This window comes from Nestor notabilis, unplaced genomic scaffold (genome assembly GCF_000696875.1).
Source record: "Nestor notabilis isolate BGI_N333 unplaced genomic scaffold, ASM69687v1 scaffold33604, whole genome shotgun sequence".
NCBI classification, from domain to species: Eukaryota; Metazoa; Chordata; class Aves; order Psittaciformes; family Psittacidae; genus Nestor; species Nestor notabilis.
The window spans coordinates 27,712-40,991 of NW_009926551.1; the positions used below are offsets into that span (position 1 = coordinate 27,712).

General features: G+C 36.6%; 1 protein-coding gene across 2 annotated transcripts in view; it reads left to right on the forward strand.

Annotated features, from left to right (window-relative positions):
* The first annotated feature begins 233 nt into the window (after window positions 1-233).
* The window catches only part of MYOZ2 (myozenin 2), a 17,929-nt gene continuing 4,882 nt past the window's right edge, over window positions 234-13,280 (forward strand). Inside the window, exons 1-5 of one of the 2 annotated variants that reach the window (XM_010013579.1) lie at window positions 234-385; window positions 940-1,043; window positions 6,233-6,402; window positions 9,593-9,722; window positions 11,290-11,473. In XM_010013579.1, coding sequence (XP_010011881.1) covers window positions 968-1,043; window positions 6,233-6,402; window positions 9,593-9,722; window positions 11,290-11,473 — 560 coding nt within the window. In that variant the 5' untranslated portion in view covers window positions 234-385; window positions 940-967. Of the gene's footprint in view, window positions 386-939; window positions 1,044-6,166; window positions 6,403-9,592; window positions 9,723-11,289; window positions 11,474-13,280 lie in introns of both variants that reach the window. The other variant, XM_010013580.1, reaches the window with a different exon arrangement.

A 13,280-nucleotide genomic window follows, 5' to 3' on the forward strand; every position in this document is an offset into this window, starting at 1 on the left:
GGTTATTATTCTCAGAGATGATAAAGAGATGATCTGTGCAATTATGAGGGGAGCATTCCATTAAATCTTCCAATAAGCTCTGAAAAGGATATAAACTCCCTTTGTTGTGGGTGCAGTTGAATCTTTTCTGTTCTCTTCTTTTGCCAGGAAGATATGAGTGGCTGGAGTGTTTGATTCTATATATAGCTAGTTGATGTCAGCTGGATGCCAATCCCTTTGAAGAGGATCAGCCCCCAGTTTGTCTCGGTAGTAGGTACCATGCAGATCCAAGCACAAGGGTAGAAACCATCCTGGACCAGACAGGTCATCCCCATAACATAACTAACTCCGGAAGCTTCAAGTAAAGGGTTGAGATCGCTTTTTGTCTACACAACAAAACACTAGGGTAAGTGTATTGTTTCCTGAAATATTTTGACATTGTCTGTCCTACAAACTGTCATATAGAAAACATTTACGTAATCTCTTGACTCTGCGATTAAAAATATGTTTTTTACTTAGTCAGAAATGCAGTTTCTTTAAGGATGCCAGGGCGTCTCTATTAGTTCCTCAAGTTCTTTATTAGATTAAGAAATGTCAAAATGTAACATTTCTGAAGTCATAAAACAAGATCTAATTAAAATATTAGTTATGAATTTACATCTTTTAATATAGTGTGTAGATGTGAGAAGGCCTAGACTACTGACACTGATTTTGCTACAGAATTTATGTAGCCAACTCAAAGACCATTCCTTCGAATCTTCTATCCAGCAGAACCATGACCTTACATCTGTGTGCAAGCAAGAACTGCCAGTGCATTTCGCACAATTAAAAGTGCAGTATTTCTATATCAGAAATAACTAACTTCACTATTCAGCCATTCTAAACAGGTTATTAGAAATTAAAGTTGGCCAAATTGTGCAAGCTGGCTCAACAATGTAAAAATGTGTTGTTTTTTTTCAGCAAGGAAAAATCCTATCAGAAAATCACAATGTTATCACATTCTGCCATGATCAAAGAGAGGAAACAACAAGCATCAGCCATTATGGATGAAATACACAGAAATGGTATAGCGCTGAACCCAGTTTACTGTATATGCACTGTCCTCTAGCCTTCCCTAATATATTTTTTTTTTAATCATAGAGTTTAACTCTCTTACAGCTTTGTCTCTGGGTGTTTTGCCATAAATAATCTCGTGGGAGTATCATGCTGCCTATGGTAACTAATCCTTTTGTAGTTGCCTCTTTTCATTTGAAAGCTATTTTCAGATGAACAACTGCTGTGGAGGAATGAAGTAATCTAACAGCTGATGTACTTTCTGCTAGGATAGCCTTTCAGAATATTATTTGGGGTTAATAACATGACTTCACTCCATTTTAAAAGGCTATCATCTAAGAAACGTGCTGATCTGTATCCTCTTTTTTGCTGTTTCACTCTGCTTTTTTACATGAATGATAAAAAATTTTGAAAGAAAAGTTTACATTTCTGTTCCTTCCTCTCAAACTTCATCTTTGTAACTAACAAATTTTACTAGCCTTTGACAATTCTCTCTAACATACGGCCACCAATTAATCTTATGTGAAGACAGCTTACTTTTCTGTTGTTGCACTGATGAAAATGCAGCCATTATGAGAAGGTAGTTTGATTTTCTATAACAGGTCCTTAAAAAATTACTCTTCCGGTGTGACACCTTAGGAAGCAATTAACTTAGCTGGGAATACAAATCTGCATGCTTTCATTAAGTATGTACTGGATGCTTTCAGAGACACTTCCAGTCCTGCCCATGAAGCCTGTTTTACCATCTATGTAAAAGGTCACTTTTTTTAAAGTGAAAAGTATCCCACAAGCCTAACTGAAAAAACAGCTCCATTAATATTAAGAATTTATGAAAATCTTATCACTCAGCCAGGACAAAACACTAAACATGAAATTCCAGCACTGAAAATCTTTCTTGTGGGCTTTTGCTCCAAAGAATTTGGGGATGGTTTCTATACTCACTCACTATTATGATTGCATGAAGAGTAGGACAAGAAACATAAGGTTTTTAGAAAAAGAAGCTACAAGTTTTAGTACCTGGTTCTAGTCCTTCTGATACTGCTGTATTTTTTTCCTGTAATTTCTATTCCTAAGCACATGACTCTTTCCTCTTTCCATTCTCCATTGAACACACTTAAGTCTGAAAGACAGTTTGCCCCTACAGATTTCATTACAATTCCATTAGGTTTTTGGGGGTATTGTACACCCAAGTATTGTATGTGCCTGAAATAGTTCTGTAAGCTCTCTGCAGGCTGGGGGGAAAGTCTTTCATATGTTTGTTTGGAACCAGGCATTTCACATGGTAAATGTTGCTACTATTCATAGCAATACTAATAAATCTACCATACAGTCCTCAAAATCATTGGCATTATTGGATAATCTGTGCTGATTCTTGGCATTTGCCTGATATAATCTGTTCTTTTTTATTACTTCTATATTATCAGATTTGCTGTCAAGTTTAGATTCATACACATAGATATGACAGCTTACCCTACAAGATATGCTATGATATGCGGCCACAGAAGGCAATACAACTCTTCAAGTGTACATCCTACTTCTGCATCTTTCTGGACGACTGGGATGTTTAAATATTTTAAAAAATACGAAATTCCATTAAATGAGTGCAATAAGAGCCTGAAATTTCTAACTTTACAAGCTCAGTGAAACCAGTCAAGAAACAGAGGGATAACTAAAGCTGCAACACATAAAGCATATGCTAATTCTTTGGGACCAAATCTGAACAATTCTTGGAAAAATCAAGGAAAAATCTGGTTTTGAAATGGCTAAATTCAGCTCTGTCAATTTTCGACATTTTCTTTTTCCCCTAACTGTTAATTCGACAAGCTTAATGTGAGATCTGGAAGATGAAGTGCTGCTGTCTTTCTGGGGTCTGCATCACTAATAATGATGGTCCTGCACCTACGTAAAAATTAAATATACTGTTTCAGCCAGTGTCACAGACCTATGAAATTCTCTACTGTTAACAGAGATAAACAGTAACAGAAGATTCTGTAATCCAAGCCCTGGTATCTTGGAATGACACACAGAAAGCATACCCACTGCATTTTTGTTTCGGCCCCCTTTTATTATAATGCTTTCAGGTAGAGTGAACCTCAAATTCCCTGTTAAAAGATATTCATAGCAGAAACAGTTGTTGATAAAATACAAAATGAGCCAAGTTTTTACAAGTGTCTCACAGATTACTAATCTCTGGGCAAGACCGGTAATGACTGAAAGTCCACATCTCCTGTTGGCTTGTGGGACATGACTTTGTGTTTTAGAGAAGTTTGACACAACATAAAATGCTGCAGGAAGAGACGCTAAGTGTAAACCCTCTTATGGTCTCAGAAGAGGAACTGTAGTAGTAAATTTGCATGTGGATATAGTGACCTTCCCAAGCCCTTGTTTTTCCACTGGCAGACATGGACTGATCATAACATTTCTAAGGCTATTTGGTAGAGTTAAACATGTATGTAAATACATATGTTTAAGGAAGCCCTTGGAGTTCATCAGGTTAGCCTTCAACTACACTTAAACCTCATGTCCAGTTCTCTGCTATTTCTTAAATGCATTCTTTAGTAACTACATGAAATACATGATTATCTTTCATGATAAAGTTAAAAAATCTTATTTCTGATACTACATCAAACATACTATCTGATATTCATTATTGAAATTTATAATCCAGATTAAGGTATTTAGAAGATTGTAAACTGGAGGATTAGAGGGGGATTAGGCAGTGAATGCAGGAGGAACTATATAAATCATATTTAAATACATTCTGTTATGATTTTAGCACATGACAGGAAGGACTTGGTAGGAACAAATTAAGAAATGAAGCTAAAAGGTTAAGATTAGGATTAAATGTGAATTATATTTCCAGTATTCATTTACAACGTCCATTTATGACACTGATGTTCTCTATCACCCTCTAACCATCCTCCTTTCCTCATTCTTCATCACCTTTTCTGCACTGACACTGAAACAATCCCTAGACACATCATAAAACTAGACAGATGATTAGATTTTAGTTGGCAAGGGACTCAAATGAACTTCACACTTATGTTTTTGGGATGATGCCTGGACACACAATAGTACACATCTGTGGGTTACAAAGTACCTTGGAACCTTTGGTTAATGTTAACAAGAACAGTTTGTATGTAAGGGAACAGCAAGGCCCAAAATAGGTAACATCAGCATGTCCCAGAAGAATACCAAGTGGTTTATACACAGATCCGCAATCCCTTTGGCACCCCAGTCTCTGAGGATGTACATACTACCCACTCTGTGTACAAAGAAGAAAAGCTTTCTCTACGTGAAAATATTGCCAATCTGAGGGGTAAATTTCCTACTCCTTACTAAAACCATCCAACAGTCCATACCCTGCAGCAATCTTGAGAAATGATAAAATCAAAATGTGACTTGCAGATCAAAATGTCAGGCCACAGGCCAATAACCAGTGCACTTAATCACAGAGCCAAAACCCAACCACTATCTGTCACTGATACAGCTACACTGGGCAAGCTGAGTCATTTTCTTCCATGTTAAGAACTCTCTGTTTCGTAGCTACCTCTCAAATAACAGGAGGTTGTTAGGATTCTTTGTGAATACTATTTTTAAAGCAGAAGTGCATGCTCCAGCTCACAATACAGTTAGCTTACTCCTGCTCCATTTAAATCTACTGCAAACATCCAATTGAAATCAGACGGACCAAAATCAGCATGAACAGAAGTGGATCAACATTGATGCATTCCAGGGCCCACAAACTTGTTTGATTTATTACTCGGAAAACTCTCGCCTATACAGTTTTGGCTAAATATTTAATATAACTGTCTCAATTGAGTTTTCCTAAGTGTCAGCAAATCACATTTTTTTTCCAACATAAAGTTACTAGGAGACATATGCCACACTGAATATGCCATTCACACAAAATGAAACTCTGCACGTGCAATATTACCTGCGTCATTACATACCTTCTGCTGTTAATTAATTCGTAATGTTAATTTTAAACTGGATTTCCTGTGTGCTTACTCTGGAAGCACAGTATCATGCCTTGCATATAATTTTTTTTCATTTCATTTTAATGCATTAAAATATATGTCCAAAGTTCAGAATTTTAAATTCTGTAGACTGTAAAGATATGTGAAGAATAGAATGCCTTATTATTAAAGAAATAACAGAATGTGATTTTGATTAAGTGGATCAAAAAACCATACTAGACCACAATAATCACTATAGTTTCTTTAGTGTTGAAGTTACTGTATTCTAAGGGTTAAGCTTTACGTATAGGTTCAGGACATCTAGAGAGAGCTCAGTCACTAAGCAACAGCTTCCTCATTGCCACCAGCATCCCAGTGATCAGGACATTTCCATGAACATGAGTTTCTGATATTCGGAGTCGGCCATTTAGAGTCCCAGTTGATCTCCCCTTTCCCTGCTTACTCATTTTCATTTTCAAATCTCCCAGGAAGTCACCAAAGACAAAGAAGGAATCAAAAAGTGGTGAATATAGTAATATTACATCTAGTAATGCAGTTTCTTCTTGGAGAGAATTAAAAAGGAAGTGTGTTAAATCTATCAGTTCCTAGAAGCATGTTTTAATTCTTTGTTAGGGCTCTCATTTTCAACCCCCTGAGCTTTATTTTGAAAGCTTCTTTAAAAATAGTTTAAAAGTACTATGTAACAGAGACTTTCTAATACAAACTTTTCTTAAAGTACAAAATATGCCCTGGCTTTCAAAAGCAAGCAGAATATTAATGAAGAAATGAAAATAAAATTTCTATAAGCGATAAGAAAATGGAAGGTATGTTTAAAAGGGGTTACATGCTCATCTACCCAATGCTGGACACAGAATGTAAAGGTCTGATGTGGGAACCCTGGGGCGAGATGGAATTTTGTTCCTGGTTTCAGCAGAAGCCAATTTTTACTAGTTTGCTAGTGTGTAGGACATTATAGACCTAATTTTGGTAAGAGCTGAATGCTATTTAACTGCAGTGAATTTGGATCTTGAGGTGCTTAACATCTTCAAAAAAACAGGTTTGTGGTGTTCAGAGCTCTGTTCCAAAATTTTGGAAGAATGATTAATTTCACTAACACCGTATGAAGCTACGCTATGTGTTACAGAAGTATGCATTAACATGCGGTTGGATTTCAGGTGTAGGGTATGCAATATCAGACATTTAAGAAAAACAGATATATGCATTTATCCCTTGTATTGCAGAATCACCCAGCTTAAACCTTGGTAAAAAGGTCAGCACCCCCAGAGATATCATGGTAGAGGAACTATCGACACTCAGCAACAGAGGTGCAAGACTCTTCAAGAGACGTCAGCGGAGATCTGACAAATACACATACGAAAACTATCATTACGTCACAAACAAGCCACGAAACGTGAGTATTTTGCAGTAACTTATTAATGAAACACAGTGAGGCTACCTTTTAATGACTAGCTAGTTGACTACTGAAAATTAACTACTTCATGTGAAAATTAACTACTTAATGATATTCAGAAGGTTGGAAGAAATAAAAGTTTGTTTCATGCAACCAGTATTTTTGTTAAAATAGGTTGGTGACCTCAACATGGTTCCCAGGCAGCAAAATGACTCTCACAGCTGGCACTAACACACTTCTGGCCTGCCTGACTCAACAGGGAGAAAAAGGATGGAGCTTGCCACTGAAATTACAATTATTCTTCAAACTAGTCCTTCAGGAATTGGGTTAAATAATTAACGATACTCTGGGAATCCTCATGGCAGTAACTAAATGTACCTGGCATTTGTCTCATCCGTAGTCTTTGCAAAATATTCAAACCTTTTGCTTAACCTCTGAAAACAGGGACAACATTATTCATAAATTTTACCTAACTCTTCGAAGTGCTGCAAGTTTTAATTATTTGAACGTGAATACTCTAAGCCCAGTCTAATAGAGCACGCAAGCAGCTCCTCTGATTCCAGTACTGTATTAAATTCTGCTTCTCAGTTACATGTATGCATCCCCCCTGCTTTCAGACACAAAGGTAGGCAACTAAAGAAGCAGAATTTGTCCCAGTACTTTTAAGATGCTTTCAAGATTAAAAGAAATATATGTTACAAAATTTAATTATTAACAACCTAGGAAGTATTTCTTGTAGAACAGCAATTCTCTTTATCTGAAGCTTTTACAACTATTCATTGCATAGTTAGTGCTATGACTGTGTTAGCCTCCAACCCCTACAGAATCCATACAAATATTTTGACTCAATTCTTCCTTAATCTTCACATGGGATAAAAAAATAGTAACTTTATATAATGTATTGTTGTGATATAATCTAAAGCTTGCTTTGGAACAAATACGAAATAACTTACTAACCAGAACAACAAAGCACCAAAGGGCTTACTCATGTTTCATTTTACTAAAGAAAATACACACACACTTGTAAATTAATCAGAAACAATAAAATTAATACACCTTGTTGATTTTAAGGAAACTTAAAACACTTAGGTGATTATTATAGCCGAGTTCAGTATTTCCAATATCACACCTGAAATGTCAAAAATACTTTTGTTCCCTTCTTGAAAAAGGAATTCTCTATGCTTTGTTGACTGTAATACTAGATACGTTTGTAATTCTGTGGCATTTACACTTTCCATACAAAAAAAGCAACTTTCCTCTGGAAGAAAAGAATGTCTTAATATCCCATGTCACAAGAAAAAAATTTTCACATGGGTTATTTTTGTGGTACAGATATTTCAAACTTCTTTGGTCACTCACTCAACAGAAATAAAATTACACAGGCTTTAAGTGGGATCATGTTTGAGTTTTGATAAATCCACTTTTGAAAAATAAATCTGCACAAAAGAAATCCCATCTAAAAAATATGAATAACTCTACTGAACACCCAAAACTATTGTTAGAACACTGTTAATCAGAAACCCATCTATGAATACCATCCTCCCAGTTTCTCCCTCTATTGAGGAGAGAAAGCTACACAGATAAATCCTGAGCACACCCTCCATCTCACCAGTATTTATGATCCAGTTCCATGTTTTTGCTACAAAGTCTGACAGATTAGCTCCCTTCTAGTCTACTTCTTACCACAAAACACGTAGAGTAAGCATGTGGTGCAATCAGTACGGCAGTGTGACATGTGAAAAAAATGATGCCTCTTTGGTTTCTGTTCCCTTCCCTTCAATGGCTATTTTGCTACCACTGGTGGTGTCATCATCTTTATGATTCTGCCTGCCAAAATTAATCTTTCCAACATACTTTGGGATGGCTAGAAAGATTCTGCCTTGATCTTGTTTGTTTGAAGTTCAAACAAGTAGTATTTGTTTGCTTTCCTACTTTAACAAACTCTTAAACAGTCTATATTTAAATTGCTTTTAGCCTATGTGTCATAGCTAAAATAAGACACTGACTTCTTATGAGACTCTAATTCTATATTTATGCAACAATGATTAAGCCTTTGAATATTTCCTTACAAGTGATGACCTGATATCCTATCGGGGTGGAAAGTAACAGCATATCATGAATCTCCAGAAAGTGACCTGCACTAAAGTTATTTCTATTATAAATAAAGGAAAAGAAAACCCCAAACAAAAGCTATTCAACAAATGCAGTGAAATTTCAGCTGATACAGGAAGAGAGGCTTTGAAGAATCAGCGCTTTGAAATTCAAATGACACAGAGGTTGTAGTGAGATGGGGGTTGGTATCTTCTGCCAAGTAACAAGGGATAGGACAAGAGGTAATGGCCTCAAAGCTGCGCCAGGAGAGGTTTAGATTGGTTATTAGGAAAAACTTCTTCACAGAGAAGGGTGGTCAGGCATTGGAACAGGCTGCTCAGGACCGTGGTGGAATCACCATCCCTGGAAGTGTTCAAAAACTGCGTAGATTAGACCCTCGGTGATATGGTTTAGTGGTGGTCTTGGCAGTCCTGGGGTAATGATTGGACTTGATGACCTCAAAGGTCTTTTCCAACCTAGTTGGTTCCATGATTCTATGGAAACTTGCCAGATTTCTTGAATCTTTGGGTAGCACTGTCTGGCACATGACAGCTTCTAGTGATCTAGGGACACATATTATGCCTGCCCAAGTGACCAGAACTACTCTTTGCTGTGAACCACAAAGCCCATAAGCAGAGGTAGATTTTGTGGTCACTGGTGTAAGCAGCAGCTGGGATAGACTCTCTTTGTAGACTGCATATCAATATTTAAGTATCCTAACCTCAGCAAAAGGTCAGAAAACTCAGCTGGATGGTTATAAGGCTTTGGGAGTCTTGTTGACCTTGCTCACAACACCTCCAATCCTTTCAATAAAAAATTCACAGACTTTAAAAATTCTGTTGGGTTATCATTCTTAACACTGAAAAATTATTCATTTTTGCATACATAACCAATGTAAGAGAGTTGTGAAACTGTTTCATCTTCTAGCTAACAGCCAGAAAATCCTGGGGATTTTGGGACCAGAGTACCAAATAGCAGGACAGTATGCCTTCAGGTAGTATACCCTAAGTCTCTGCTCTGGGCTGTAAATTGGAGTGCCACTCCAACCCTCAACAGAGAATCAGAGGCTGTCAATGATATTTCTTTTATTTGAATGCAGCGTGGAGAGCCCATACAGAGTGTTAGAATGGATGGACTCAATGTGGAAGGGATCCCCCAGCACACCCCAGTGACACCTCCTAACACCCCTGATCCCCGGAGCCCACCACATCCTGACAACATTGCCCCAGGTAATGTATGAGTTTACAAACATTAAATATATTTAGCTCTCATTTCACAGCACTCTTCAAAAAACAGTATCTTGAACAATAATTTTTTAATGGACTTACTATCAGAAATCAATAAATTAGAAACCAGGTAGCTAATCAGAATCTCCCACAGAAATGTCAAGTGGTGCTCTCTAGTTGCTTCTGCTCATTTTTAATGATTTGATACGCCTTTTGCACTTCTTTTCCCTAAACTGAAAAAAATACATTCATATCATGAAAGACTGCTGCTATATTTACTGGTCTTATGAACACTGAGAAACATCCTCAGATTTAAAACCAGATTAATACACAGCTTTTTTCTTTGCCAAACCTTTGTATCTAACAGGCAACACGCTGCCCAACAGTCTGAAAGTTACTCACTGTAGTTTAATTACCAAAAAATGTAAATCTGAAGTCACTGTAAATTTTGCTAGAAACCTTTGTAGAGAAGTAACTTAAGGATTTCGCCTCTGGCTGCACAAACTATTCTTTCTTTAAGTCCTTAACTGTGAGGGCACTGTTGTCTTTATTTAAGTAAGCAAGCTGCAAGAAGGTCTTACTTTGCATTCTTTAAAGACTAGAGAAGACTAATTTGTTTTATTTAATTTATTCATTGATATAGACCTTCTTCCTGTTTATGAATTATCCATGAGCAAAGTGTGGTTTTTACAAATTCATTCTTTGTTCAGAATTACTCAGTGAATGTTTTGTGCAGACCTTTTCCAGTCTATGTAAACTACGTCAATGTTACTCTGCTAGTGACTGCTAGGAACCTGTGCATCCATTGGTCAAATACAGTGTGAACAGAGGTAATTTCCATTGCCAAGACATGACAGAAATGTTCAAGCCTTTCTTTAGGCAAAAAAAGTCTGGCAAAAGGAATAGATATTAAGCCACAAGGCTTTTTTTTCACTCATAGAAGGAAAGACCATTAATTTAAAGAGCTAGATGTAGTGAGAGGGGTAAAAGGTTAGAATCCTTGTTTTCCAAATAAATAGTATAACCTGGATAATGTCTTGCTGGTTTTAAATTCTTCAAATTGTACATTAAGGTCTGGCTTCCCCCCTCATCTCCATATTAATTCCTGCCATACCATGTTTGGCTTTAGAAAAATTCACAGTGAATATGGAATTTATTTATTTAGTAAAATTCTGATCAGAGCCTGATCCTCAGATGGTCCTCAGATGATTACGCAGAGAAAACTGATTTGTCACTTTTTCAGATGATGAAAAGGACCAGAAACAAACTAAGTACAAGATTTTAAGGCATCTAAGGCAGAGGCAAAGACAAAAACTCCACTATAATGGCTGTAAGCGTAACTCCTTTTAATGATTGTGAAGAATTTAACCCAAAGAATATAGAAATATTTTAGTTTTAACCAAAATGTTGTTCTTAAAATATTTTTGTTATTTCAGTGATTTGATCCAATTGTTCATTTTACCCAGCTGTGAAATGATGGTATTCTACTTCCTAGTTACACAGGATGGTGGTAAGGAAGAAGAAAACACAAAGTATTACTTATAATGGTTTTGCCTTGACTGCCCTGCAGGATATTCTGGACCACTGAAAGAAATTCCTCCTGAGAAGTTCAACACTACTTCTGTGCCAAAGTATTATAAGTCTCCCTGGATAGAAGCCATTAGGGATGATCCAGAGCTGCTGGAAGCTTTATATCCTAAACTTTTTAAACCTGAAGCAAAGCCAGAACTGCCTGACTACAGGAGCTTTAACAGGTAATTGTGAATGGACACTGAATTTTACACTGCAGAGAAAAACTACTATGAAATGAAACATTTCCCCCAGCTGTAAAAAGACCTACCACCTATGTTTGCAAGTACATGCATAAACATGAACACACAAAGATTACAAGTGGCAAACAAGAGCACTAAGAAGGAAACCAGTCTCTCTAAAGTATGGACACCAAATAAAATTCTAGAATGAGGAATATAAGATGAATTGTCAAAAACACTGAAAGAATAAGTACCAGAATCCAGTGTACTCAACAAATAGGAAACATTAGCTATAGCAATGCTTGAAACTCCTTTGAGTATTTCCATTGTTGACTTCATTAGTTATTGGATTGTAAGATCTAGCAGGGGAAACTCTCAGACAAAACCTTCCAAGCTGTATAATGTAAACCATTCTTTTTTTTTTAATAATATAACTCACATGGCTTGGTTTTTAGGCAATGAGAGTACCCATGAACTTTATCTCTCAATTAATCCCTCACACCAAATAGTTAGCAGACTGCATATTTTATTGCATTTAACATTTTTTCCACCTTCAACAACCTTCAGGAACAAATTGACAGATAAAAGTTACACGCAGACTTAAAAAAACACTTAAAGTAGAAGGGCATTTGAGATCAAAGTTATTTACATAGTTACTAGTGCACTAAGGCTTTCAGTAGAACTTCCAGATACATGGACAATAATGAGCTTTGAACTATTTTGAAAGCTTTAAAACACATTCTTACTTATGTCTTTTGCTTTCATTCATACCCTTCACACTGTATTTACTGAAGTTATGGCCAGGTCTTCTTCAAATAGCCCCTGCTGAGTTCCTAACAGCTGAGCCAAAACAAAACCCTTACTCAAAATGCCAGGCAGTAATCTATTGAAAAAGAAAATGGCTCATGGCAATATAACTTAGAGAAAAATACCACAAACATCATTTGTGTTTCTGCCATTGAGATGGACCTCAACTCTGAGTGCAAGGACTGAAAAATTACACAGTTCAACATCAGAACTGCACTGCAGACACTGCACTAATTCTGGTTTCCTAACAGCAATATAATTAAGTCTGTGTGGCACACTCTTCTCAGCAGACAAAACAGCAAATACAAGTCAGAGAGTTGTGCCACAGCTGCTATCACTGGAACATTAACAGCAAAGTTTATGCACTGAACAAAATTAAAATTAAAATAAAAAAAATAATTAAAAAAACCCCCAACAACAAAAAATACACATACAAATAACAGAGACAGAATAAGCTCTCCCTCTCACAAAAGAGATTCTGACTCCAGAATGGAAGTCATTCCTGTGAAAGACATGATCAGGCAGAGCACAGAGGCCCCATTAACAGGGACGTGTGTCTTGAGATGGTATCTGATGGCTTCTCTGTGGAATTTTAGGAGCTCTGGGATCCCATATTGTGTTAATTGTCCTCTTTACCACACTTAACTGTTCTGACTTCTGTCTACAGGGATTTTCTCTGTATACAACATGGCAAAACAGTCCAAATTTCTTGAGCATAAGTGCATTCATATAAGGGAAAGGTCAATATTATCCCTTTTAAGTGCCATAAAAACCTAAAACCTGGCACATAAATCCAGATCTGGACTTTGCACAAGGCATAAAATACAATCCACAACTCTCCTTCTTATCAAAAAAATCCACATCCAGAAGAAAATAAAAAGATGCCTCGTGGACCTAGGAAAGCTGTTGCATACAGTGCACTCTGATTTATGTTTTCTAGCAAGAAGGATTAGATCCAAAAAGAAATTGAGAATGTGGACAGCATAGATTTGTTTCTACAGGA